The 13388-nt window shown below is 35.0% G+C and overlaps 1 protein-coding gene across 7 annotated transcripts in view; it reads right to left on the bottom strand.

Annotated features, from left to right (window-relative positions):
- LOC149806839 (uncharacterized) overlaps positions 1-13388 on the bottom strand; it is a 247442-nt gene that overhangs the window by 150713 nt on the left and 83341 nt on the right. The window contains exons 1-2 of one of the 7 annotated variants that reach the window (XM_089958518.1): positions 945-1168; positions 240-429 (exon numbers count right to left, since the gene is read on the bottom strand). The exons of 5 other annotated variants lie outside the window; for them this stretch is intronic. In XM_089958518.1, coding sequence (XP_089814644.1) covers positions 240-358 — 119 coding nt within the window. In that variant the 5' untranslated portion in view covers positions 359-429; positions 945-1168. Of the gene's footprint in view, positions 1-239; positions 430-944; positions 1169-13388 lie in introns of those variants that run through there. One more of the 7 variants, XM_089958526.1, reaches the window with a different exon arrangement.

Here is a 13388-nt window from a genome sequence, read left to right as displayed (position 1 = left end):
AGTTTAGGATATAAAGTGATAAGAAGATGTCTGAAATGGCTGCCATGAGTTTGAAGAATACTTTCATTTAGGACCAGCTAGACTGAGATGAATATGAATATAACGTTTCCTGCCAATCCAATTCTAGTTACGGAGGAGCAGCCATAATAAATGGATGATGGATAAAAGGCCATCGCTAAGCTCATCTGATCTTTAACTAGTATATCTAAAATGAGCTAACTGGAACACCATCAACTCACCCAATAAATGGAAGGGTTTGTCTGCGGTGGCCGTGGACAAGTCTGAGTCGAACTATCCTCTGGGGGTACATTTGGTGACCTGGCATAAATAAGCTTGGACTAGGCTGCAAGGTAGCCATGTACTTCCTTATTCTGAAATATGTCTGATGTTGTGGATAGCCATACACATGACTGGTAGCAAATTCATTCACTGCAATGATAAATCCAGTCACGACATTATGCCAACTCCTGGTTCTTGTCTTGGACTATCATGATGCAAGATCTCCATTCAAATCATCAAAATTTCACAATCTGTCAAAGTCCTATGGTTAAATTAATCTTAATTTTCAATTTTTAACTCTACTTCTAATGTTAAAGTTTCCAAATTAACTGATGCATTAAAAAGAAGACATCAAACAACTAGTTTTCAACTCAAATCAATAGTCATATCTTCTTCTTACATATACATACACATTTTAATACAAATGCATTACTATTTTCTAATATCAGCTATTATTTCAACACAGGTTACCAAACTTTATCAAACCGAAATATCCAATGAACTTTTAATTCCATAACAATCTGCCAAGACTAAACAATACAGTTAAAATAACTTTCTATGCTAACAGATTACCAGGAGAAAATGCTTAAGACACTGACAGGAGAATATGAATGTTTACACTCAGGGCCTAGATAGTAAAAAAGGTCAGCTAGGTCAACTCTTACCATTTGCCAAAAATGCAGGTCATGGCTTCCCAGTTATTGGCACAGATCAAATGTGATCCTAAGGCACCTCAAACAAATAAAATCCAAGGCAACTTGCTGGAAAATGTGTACCTCCACTTCTTGTTGATCAGCTAAATTTGTAATCTTGAAAACATATATTTACACCTGAAGTATCTGTTCAAGTGATTAAGATATATATACATGCAGTACAATCAAGTCTCTTTAAACTCTAAAGTTTCAGGAAGAAATACTGAGATAATCAACAAAGTATTTTAAGGCTTCAAGTGAATGTATTTTCACCTGTATAGCTTGTTAGTATTCATCTGAAGTTCTTAATCAACCCACATGACTCACTTCAAGCTGAAGTATGTCAAATTACTTTAACATTCTGCCAGTTCAGGTGAATGGAAGCAAGAAATCTTTTCATCAACTAATCCAAAAATTCACTCCATATGGTGATGTACACTTGCAGTCATCTCAACTTGGGCAAATTCCTTGTTCACTCTTGAGACAATATAAAATTCTCTATGGGAGAAGTATTGGAAACATTAACGTAAGGTCTCAAAGTAATCCAATATTGCATTTAATCACACAAAGAGCAACATTAGCTAAAACTATCACTGCAGTGATGGTTTTATAAGTTACCAAGTACATAACTGCATCAAAATGTACCTTGGGTTATGTTTTAAAGACCATAAACACAAATGGAGAAAAAAATTAGAACTTTCTGTGATGAAGGCTCAGAACCTAGATGTCAAGAAATTCTATAACGTACAATGTGTTCTTCATATCTGGGTTTACTTGACACATAGAAGATACATATGTGATCCATCTTTCAACAATATCGAAGAATGAAGGGGGGAAAGAAGTCTTGTAGATAAACCTCGTGCATATAAGGTTATAACACTGATTTTCTTTATGACATCCTCAAATGCACAGAAGTAGAACCAGGTTTTGCCATTCAACCAATATGCATGTACAATCCTTATAGCAATACACTTTAGTGGTAGTTCATTTGTTTGGTGTGAAAAATGCTACACAATTACAAATCACATGTAAAACTTGAAGAAATGGCACAAACACATCAGACACGTGACACTGCTATAAACCTTTTTAATACTCCAGAGAACTTCTTTCAAAGAACCAGTAATATCCTCTTGAAAAAGTAAAAAATGTTACATTAATATAAATGCATGTAATGCACATACCTTCTATGCACTGCTCTCAAAAGGTTTTCTCACCAAGACAATATGTTTATAGTAGTGAGAGTGATACTCATATATCTATTACTATCACAGTAAAATGAAACTATTGTTTTGAACCATACGAGTCAGCTGTCAAATACATGTTTCCCGAATAAACAAAGATAATACAAACCCACTGAGGAATGAGTTATAAATGTCTCTGTATTCTCTATTTGCCCAACCTCTTGAAAAAGCACAAATGCCTTCATCAATTTATTCCATGTGTGAAAGTTTGAACTAATAAAGAGTTTTCACTTATAAAGATGTCAGTGTTTCTACTCTTCATGTCTCAGTGTTAAGCAAAGTAGATAGGGTGTCAAGTGTGGAATATTGTCCTGTATAAATATAACATATTGATCCCATATTCAGGTCTGATGATTTACACACCTAGTCAATATGGTAAGTCAATATAATTTCAAGGTCCACAAGTTAGAAGCTGGTCCCGTTTGATGCTTATTCGTTGGCAAGGATTATCTAGGCAAGACTTATCTCTCTTCAATAAGTCCTTTAATTCCAAATCCTTCTGGTGCAGTATGCAGTTTTACTGTTTGAAGCAGTTATACTGTGGATGTATTTTTTACAATGAATAAAAAATGTGCTGGTCAGACAATAAATAAATCTACTGCACCCAGTGCTGATACTTCCTATGGAAAGGATGCTGCTGACTGTTTTAGTTAATATATCTACATACAGTGTACATTTAAGAATGCCAAATTGTGTGATATTCTTGTCATCCAAACAAAACATAGCTGTAAGCAGATCCCTTGTAATCTGATACGGTTGAGTGACACTGAATGGAGAGTCCATGTGTCAAGAGTTAAAGACAATTAACTCAGTATATTATATATCCTTCAATTACATATATAGAACATAGATCTCTTTCTGCACAAGTGATTGTGTTTTGTCCAGTATCTTCTGACACTTAGCTAGGATGATATTAATACATGTGTAACTCAAACAGCTAAAGTTTTTTAAGTAAGTCAAAATAAAATTTACAGTGATAAATCAACTGATCAGATATGAATGAAAGAACGAATAACCAATTTAATATACTAATTACTAAGTAAAACATGTGGCCGGGATTCACTGACATCCAAATGCTCTCCTATGTCAGCAAGGTTGTAACTAAATATTTCTTCATCTTTTATCAACATCAGCCAATTAGCATCTGACAACTTTGTAATGTAGCATATTTCTTCATCTGCCTTGCTTCTTGATAATAACGTCACCAGTTAATGAAGTCCAGTATTATTTTACCCAAGTCCAAAATGAACTGCCATTACTTATGAGGCGCTAGGCCAACAAAGGAGAGGGGGGCAACCGGGGATATATCACAAGGGCCCAGGCCCATAAGAGGGCCCGGGCCTAACAACACTTTTTAATTTTATAAAAGAAAACTTTTGTTTGAACAAGAACTATGAAAGGCCCGGGTGTTTCTTACCCCAGGGCCTGTGATCGATCTCTATGGCCCTGTGCAGCTGTACACATGTGGTACTTTACTGGTAATAGTGAGACGAGTGTATATACTGTGTATGAACTTGAAATTCTGGAAGCTTATACAGGGACTGTAATAATAAAGTCAACCTGAACACCGTACCATTGATAGAAACCAATTGCTGTGTAAGAACTTGAAATGCTGGAAGCTTATACAGCAACTAATAATAAAGTCAACCTTAACACCATACCATAGACAGAAACCAACTGCTGTGTATGAATTTAAAATGCTGGAAGCTTATACAAGGACTGTAATAATAAAGTCAACCTGAACACCGTACCATTGATAGAAACCAATTGCTGTGTATGAACTTGAAATGCTGGAAGCTTATACAGGGACTGTAATAATAAAGTCAACCTGAACACCATACCATTGATAGAAACCAATTGCTGTGTATGAACTTGAAACAGGGACTGCAATAATAAAGTCAACCTGAACACCGTACCATTGATAGCAACCAACTGCTGTGTATGAACTTGAAATGCTGGAAGCTAATACAGGGACTAATAATAAAGTCAACCTGAACACCATACCATTGAGAGAAACCAATTGCTGTGTATAAACTTAAAATGCTGGAAGCTTATACAAGGACTGTAATAATAAAGTCAACCTGAACACCGTACCAATGATAGAAACCAATTGCTGTGTATGAACTTGAAATACTGGAAGCTTATACAGGGACTGTAATAATAAAGTCAACCTGAACACTGTACCACTGAAAAAAAACAATTGCTCTGTATTTCTCATGGGTGTGCACTTGTTATTGTGAAGAACTAAAGACTGGAATCATTTTTTTAATTCTCACATTAAAATGAATCAACTGAGCTACTTCAGAATATAGTATTCTAACACTTATAACTGAAGTAAACTTGTACCAGCAAAACACTCTGTACTACCACACAGACATGTACTCGTGTAAGTCGGGTTCAATTGCAAACAAGAAAGACCCTGATTTACTGTTGCATGATGCACTGACAACTAAGGGTCTATATTATTTGTTATAGTGATTACTCCTAAGAAACTGCCAGATCTGCCAGCACATCACGTAACAGCAAATCTGGATCTATGCAGTCTACAACTGGATATGACTTTTTCATGAGTATATACAGTACACAGCATGAGCACAACACTAAGCCATATTGCTTTCCAATCTAAGTGGAATGTTTCTGCATGAACAAACCAACAAACAACTAAAAAAATACCACCAGTGACAGCAGGTGAATAGACTCCAATTTAGATTTATAGCAAATGCAAGTTGGTTGATACAATTAACAGAAATTTTTTATACAGTAACAAGAGTTCTACCAGTGTGAATAGTGCATTATATGCCCAGAAAATGCTTTTTACAGTCCTTCATAGTGCCTGAAGTACCCAGTATATGTCCACAACATGCTTTAATAGTCCTTCATAGTGCCCAAGTTCCTATTATAAGTCCACAACATGCTTTAATAGTCCTTCATAGTGCCCAAGTTCCTATTATAAGTCCACAACATGCTTTAATAGTCTTGCATAGTCCCCAAGTGCCTCTCAAACTGTAGTAGCCATAGAGAATGAGAATTAATTGTAGCAGATGAAAGAAAGTGAAGGTTTGTTAAGGTAATGAGTAACAGCCAAAAGGCATACAGTTATTTTTAACCTTGATCACCTTAGACCAACCATTAAAATTCGCATTTAGAGTTTTGTAAACCTTTTCTGTACAAATTGCATAACCCCAATGATAAAGGGGCTTAACCTTAAATTCGTTCTGATAATAGTTTATGTCAATAAAGCCTCAGCCATACCTGCATTTATGGTAGTTTGACCATAATTACTGCAAACTAAATTCTCCATTTTTGTCTCCATATCTGTATTACTTCTAAATCTGCACCATTAGCTGGTGTTCTTTGCACAGTTCATTTATTAAACTGGTAACTTGTAGGTTGTAAGCCACACTATTACATGTAAAGATGGAGACTTAATGAATGAAATTGCACCTGCAAAAATATTGTTAGCATTGAATGTGGTATATACTTACACTTAAAAATGTGTTTATGTCATTTTCTAGTTTCCACATTATGATTGATAACAATTCTGCAGCAAGTTTAACAATTTTCAATTGCTAATTCTCAATATTTTTTGAAGTTAAAATTGCTACTATTTTAGTTGCAGCTTGGAGTGCTGCTTTATGTCAGCACTACCAGAGTATGTATGTTTATAGATGTCAGTGGTCTAGAACTACACTTACCTTGCCAAAACCATGGCGTTCTGTTTTGACTTTGACAATGATCATTGATCTCAACAATCTAAAGGTGTCATTCTAACAATAAATGCCCACTGTGGCTAAGTGGTTTGCATGTTGGACTGAAACGGTATAATTTCAAATGTTACCACTGCATCAGACTGGGTTGGTCACTTGGTGCATCCTTGATCATAGCACCATAATCCGGTTGCCTTCACACTCAATAAGCTACTTGTGATGCTGTGCCATAAAACACCAAACCAAACCTTACCCTAAATGCAAGTCATGCTCTAGGTTTCATCCAAAAACAAAACCCGTCATTACAGTTCTTGCGTAGTGATGACTTTTAATCTTTGAGCCACTATGACCCTGACCTTTGATTTTTGTACCCAAAAATTAATAAGACTCTTTCTCACCCATACACTAAAGTTGGTTTGGATAGGTGGTAAAAAAGTAAAGTTACTTTGCTAACATTGTTCTTCTTCTAATCACAGTGACCTTAAGCATTGAAGTTTTGATCACAAAACAAATAAGTGTCTTTCTTGACCTGTATGCAAGCCTAGCATCTGTATCAAGCCTAGCACAGAGACTGTATGTAGTGTAGAACTGAAGATTTGTTAAAAGATTTTTATTCTTTCAGTCAGTGACCTTGATCTTTAACCTTTTGACTCCACCGCTCCGGTGGCCTAAGTGGTTAGAGCATCTGCCTCAAATACGGGAGGTTGCGGGATCGAACACTGGCCGAGTCATACCAAAGACTTATAAAAATGGTACTAACAGCTGCCTTGCTAGGCACTCAGCATTAAGAGGTTAGTGTTAGGACTGGTCGGCCTGGTGTCAGAATAATGTGACTGAGTGGGACATCATGCTACATCTCTGCGGCATGTTGCCCCAGTGCTAGATATCACTATAAACTGCCACACTGCAGACATCATAGCAATATGACTAAAAAAATTTTAAAGCTAAGTTAAAAATCTAAATTACATCACATCACACATCACCTTTTGACTCCAATATGGATAGGTTTAGTTCTTATCCCATAACAAGTCATCAAAATTTACCTGAAGTATATGATCTAGCAATAGTTACTGAGCATTTTTCCTCTTTTATTTAGTAGCCTTAAACTTTAAACTGTAGACCCCAAAACAACAGGTTCTTCCTTACCCAAGTGCAGGGTATTCCTAGTTTGGTCACAGTTACACATGAGACTTAAAACCAAATCTCTAATAATGTCTGCACTTTTTGATTGTATCTAAACTTTCTGTCAAACCTAATTTATTATCTTTTGTCTATGAGCATGTACTACTTTCTTCAGGGCATGGGCCAGATAATTGATTTTAAAGCCACACCCCATGACATAAATAAGTGGGGAAAAAATTAGCGACAGGTTACAATGCCTGGTCTGAGTAACTGCTGAAAGGGAGCACCTTATTCATAAAATGGCTTTATCACCTTGTGTTCTCAACATAGTAGTAACGAGTTCTCAACGAAATCTAATGATGTAAGGAAAATAACTTCTCAGTGTATATGGATTAAATTTTAATCTGATTACAAAAAATAGACCTCATGGTCTCAAAAGTACTCTGATTTCATTTATTTTTGAAGTTTTGTAGTTTTGTATTGAGGTGTATATAAATCTGCAATTTATAGAAAGAATAAAATCAATTAATTTCGAACCCCACAAATAAAGAATTGACATTAACTTTTAACTTATGCAAAGACAGAGTACAGATTTTATTTTCCTTAAACCAAAGAAGACAGTAAAAGGAAATGAAAAACAATTCTCTATTTTTCTTGGGGTACCAATCTTCATAGATTTCATGGCTGATTTAAACCATGAATAGAAAGACTTGTCAAATGATGATCCGTATGTGGAACAAAATCACTTATAATAAAAATAATAATAATAATGCTTTATTTATAGAGGGTGACTCATTAGTCAAGGACTATTCTCCCTTGAGGCCCTCTTAAGGAGAGTATAAAAATGCACATTGTATGAAGATAGTAATAATTACTGTGTATTTTAAAATGTTTAATATTAAAGTACTTAATTCCATTATCTATTAGAAACACATACATGCTCATGATATCTCTCTTCTTAAAACTCTAATATTTTCAGCTGATTTTACATGTAGTGGAATCCACAGAACTGTACCAGAGTATTGGGAGCTCTTTTTAAATTGCTCTGTTCTTGGTTTTGGTGCTAGAAGGTTTCCATGTGATATTGATCTCAACTAGTATTGTGTTGAAAAATGACTGAATAAGTCCTGAAGATACTCTGGTGCAGTTCCATGAAGACATTTATATAAAAGAACTGCCTTGTGAAAATCTATCCTGTCATATATTTATAATGAACCATTTGAGTCCTGTAAACAATGCTTTTGAGGGATGAGCAATAAATGCATCTAAAATTATGCGTGCTGCTCGTTTCTGAAGTTTATAAATCCTGTCAAGCTCAGATTTAGCACAGTTCCACCAACCAAGGAACAAAATCACTGCTCCACCAACCATGGAACAAAGTCACTCTTCCAACAACCATGGAACAAAATCACTCTTCCACCAACCAAGGAACAAAATCACTCTTCCACCAACCATGGAACAAAATCACTCTTCCACCAACCATGGAACAAAATCACTCCTCCACCAACCATGGAACAAAATCACTCTTCCACAAACCAAAGAATTTAAGTACCAATAAAAATGTCATTTTCCCCAAAACTGAGACAATCACACCTATGAATGAATTCACAGTATAATCCATTGCAATAGTAAGCACCAGCCTACAGAATTAAATTAGAATGGCCACTTAGATAGCTTTTGTATAGTGGTTCAACATCTACTGTATTTGAGTAATTGGACTGCAAGTTATTAAAGATCATTTATGAAGGCATTTTGATTACATATCTTACCTCTGAAATGGGTTAGATTGCTTTCATGTCAAATCGATTCCAATCTGTTCCTGGTTATAAGTGTGCAGATCTCTTCCAATTTACATCAACTATATTCAAAATTAATCAAGATGACTCGCACCTTCATAAAAAAAGTGACAAATCCATCATATGCTGGACATTGTATTAAAAAAAAGTCAAGGTGCACACTGGCCATTATTATGATTCAAATAGAAAAGTGGGATGGCTGGCCGGGTGCATTGGTTGACAACAATATATCCACATACCGTACTGCATGTCATAAAAGGTGACTAATTCGTAGAAGCAACTGTTTTGTCATGGGATGCATCCTGTGATGACATTCCAAATGAGGTCATGGTCTATTTAAAAAATCAAGTTTATTTGGAGAATATGACCTTGTATTCAAAGGATTTTTGCATGATATGGCCAGAACTATTTGGATGTGCCAATAAACTCCACAGTGTTGCACAATGAGCAAAGTTTCATTTGTTTTCCATATTTTTACCTATCTCACCCAAATCTTGACCCTGTATTACCTGTGCTCATCATCACAGATTACTTGGGCACATTTTCTTGACAGAAAACAATAAAACAAATGTATCTACTATTTTTCAATGTCCATCCATGTCCCTGCTGACACTAGGAATGACCAAAGTCATGAAAGGTGATAAAAACTGTAAGATTGAATACACATTTTAAAACAAAGTACCTGGCCATTAAAACATTAAAGATTTGTGGTAGTTGGCTGAATTCCAGTGTTATGTACATGTATTTGATGGCCCTTAGTGTAAAGTATTTTTAAGATTAAAGTCACCAATATGGCAAGGAAGATTTAATTTATTCTGAGGTGGAAAAAAATGACAAAAGAGACTAGATTCATGCAAATACACAACTTGAATGATTTGTTAGTTTGAAAAGAAAAGTATTTTTTTCTAATAAATGTTGGTAGGTAATGATTTGTGTTTTTGTGGGTTCAACACCATTGTTCAGCACATGATAGGCTATATATGGTGGCCAGCATATCTGTTGAAGGAAGAACCCAGAAAAATCCCCAGGAAGAACCACTGACCCACAGGAAGCTAATGGCAAGCTTTCTCATATACGCACATTGGCCAAGCTGAGCTTGATCGAACCCACAAAGACAGAGGTGAGATGTCAGTGACCTGTAAAGATGAGTGACTTCAATCACTCAACCACCCAAGGCTCCTAGTAGATAATGAGCGTACAATAAAGTTAAATGAGAGCAAGATCTGGAACAGAAAATTCTATATGCAGCTCAATTCAGGTTAACCTTTTATTCCAGCATATTAGAGTTGTTGTGAGTTACTTGAGAATATAATATAAAAAATTTACAATAATGTTAATGTCCAACAAAAATATGAAAGTACGTCATGCAGACAACAATGTTAAGGTGGCAAAACTGTTGAAGCAAATAAGATTATCACATTTTGAAGTGCATTATGTATTATTATTTTCCTTATACTTCTAAAATGCTGTGTCCCCCCCCCCATATATGGTGGGTAGAGAACATAGTGGGTCCTATTGCAACACATACATACATACATACATACATACTGCTGTAGAGTATATAGTCCCTCAATATAAAGTGACTCATTATAACACTATGCCTGATATAACATTGGCATAGTCTTGGATCCCATTATACTGCAAGAATCTTATTTTCCATGAAATGTACCCATTATAAGGTAACATAACACAGTATCCCCTTTTATGACTCCAAAGAACACCACTGGTCTCATTCCCAGAGGCACAGAACCCATTACATGTATACAAACAGTTACAATCCATGCAATCCCGTACTGAAAATCCAAGATCACATTTAACTCTTTACAATTTCATCATAAATATGGAGAGACAAATAGGTTTTAAAAAGTTCATACATTTTCACTGCAAAATCAGGGACTTAAAGCAGAGTTGATTGTTTGCAACACTGTAATCTAAGTAGCAATTTACGACACAAACGAGACATGATACATGAAAATTGGTATTAAACATATCAACAAATTTAGAAAATTATGAAAGATTTCAAGGGAACTAATCCATATCCAGAGAAAGTCTAGGTTGTTTTGAATGGACTTAAAACAAAAGTTTAACTAAGCAAATGTCCATTTTTGTGCTAACACAATGCTAGAATGGGGCAACAAATAATCATGTGAAAGTAAATCAGTTACGCTAGTTGCATAAGATGGTACATGTATGGCATGCCATCTTTGCCAACTTTCTGAACATCCTTGGTTTGCAAATTCCCCTTATTTTTTTTATTTTTTTTAATGCCCCCTAAGTTTCCTGACACACTTAAAAATACCAGTGATATATTTCATTAAGAAAAAGAAATGTAACTTTAATACAGTGCCTAATATCTAAAGAATGAAGAGAATGACATCATACACTGCTTATAACAGACAGTCTTTTAAGATTATCTACCATAGGTTATGGAAAAATGTCTGAAAATAAGATTTTTTAAGTTTGTTTCTTATATTTTGTTGAAATCTGCAAGTTAACATCAACTGGCTTGACAAAAGAGAAATCTGCATCAATGGCAGTAAGAAGTTTGTCTCTAAAATGATTTCTTCAGAGATGAAACAAAATAGTCACTAAAAAGCACATAAATTGAAGAAAAAAATATGGGTATACATAAATTTATTCCTAATACCAAAATGCTGAAAATCATTTGAATCAGTCCTACATGAAACAAGTCTTTGAGATGACTGGTCCCTCATAAAGTCTTGTTATTGCCCAAACAGGATTCTTAAAAGTCTAATAAAAAGAATTTAATGAAAGTATCTAATATATATATGTACCACTAACCAGTCACAATTTTTTTTAGTATATTACAAAATTCATGCAGCATTAACACTAACGTGTGCCTTACATTTGGGGTTCTTTTTATCAGATTCTCATTGGGAAAAATAATATACATTCCTAACAGTCACACCTTTGAGTTCAGTGGTCATCTGGTCATAACAGCCATTCTAATTTCCCTATCAAATTTCCTATATAAATATCATGTAATCAGTGGTCACCTGTCTTTCATGGTCAGCAAGCATGTGTTTCTTAACCATGCAGTGGTTTCACAATACCTTCCACTGTCAATGAAGCATATCATGAATGACCACTCCAAGTATATTATGTGAATTGATGTATAAATATTTCATATTTCAGTTGTACTTAACATAATCCAGTAAACTCAAAGGTGTCAGCCTGTTAGGTTCAAAAGCAATTTGGTATTTATTGGTATTTTACGATTTTGAATGAAAGCTATCTCAATGAAAAACAAAAAACATGCTATCTCCAAATCAAGGTACACTGCACTAGTGATATCTCTTATGGTTTAGGTGCTACTAACAACAGCCACAGGAAGCTTCTTTTCAGTCCCTGGTCATCAAAGGTTGCAAGCATAAGCCAACTGTCTTTTTATTTATGTGAGTGTGCACAACAGCTTAATTTATTAATTGTTTAAAGTATGAACACCTATTTTCATGCCTAATGATATCATCTGCCCTATCAAAAAGTCAGTCACAATTTCAGGTAAGCGGTCAATTAATGACTGAAATGGGGATGGAGATATACACAAAACAAATTAAGATCAGACTTTTAAAGGCTTAGTTATGATTTAATGTACATGATGGATTAATATGAAAGTACATTAGCCTTGTGTGGAAGTTATTTTATTAAATTTTGTTACTTTTCTTTCTGCAATATAGCTAACTAAATAGATGTATTTTGGTACTACTGCTAAATAGTTAAACTACATACATGTACATGTATCTTGGTACTACTGCTAATAATAATACATGTGAAATTACAATAATGATAATACTACTAATAGTAATGCTAATGCTATTTGGTTCATAGTACATAAATTTGTCATGAACCAAGTTTGAGAGCTGAACCTGCCTTTAGAGATCACCTGCCTACAAAGGCCACTTTTGCCTTTTTCCATCAGTGGTTGCTGTAGACAGGTTTGACTCAATGAATTAATATAACATGCGGGTTATCAAAGTTTTTCCTTACTACACCCACCACACCCAACCTCAACCCCCCAGGTCAATATATCAACATGCTATACAATTTGAGTTTTACTTGTATTACCACAATGAATAATATTTTTAAAACTTCCTTTTTCATACAACACACCAAGTTCAAAACAGTAAATGAGTCTAATGTTGATTATAAGTTATGTTTTACATTTCAGACACATGTTTTTGAAGTTGAAAGATATACTAACAGACCGCTCCAGTGGTTTAAGTGATTAGAGCATCCACCTCAGATGCAGGAGGTCACAGGTTCGAACACCAGTCATACCAAAGACTTCTAAAAATGGTACTAGCTGCTGCCTCACTAGGCACTTGGCATTAACAGGTTACTATTAGGACTGGTCGGCCAGGTGTCAGGATAATGTGACAGGGTGGGACATCATGCTACATGTCTGCAGTATGATGCCTCAATGCTAGACATCACTATAAACTGCCACACTGCAGACATCATAGTGATATGACTGAACATTTTTTTAAAGCTACATTAAAAATCCAAATCACACACAGATACACATGATAT

Source organism: Sinohyriopsis cumingii, chromosome 1 (assembly GCF_028554795.1).
Source record: "Sinohyriopsis cumingii isolate HCF-2022 chromosome 1, ASM2855479v2, whole genome shotgun sequence".
NCBI lineage: Eukaryota > Metazoa > Mollusca > Bivalvia > Unionida > Unionidae > Sinohyriopsis > Sinohyriopsis cumingii.
This window is presented reverse-complemented; position numbering and strand designations above follow the sequence as displayed.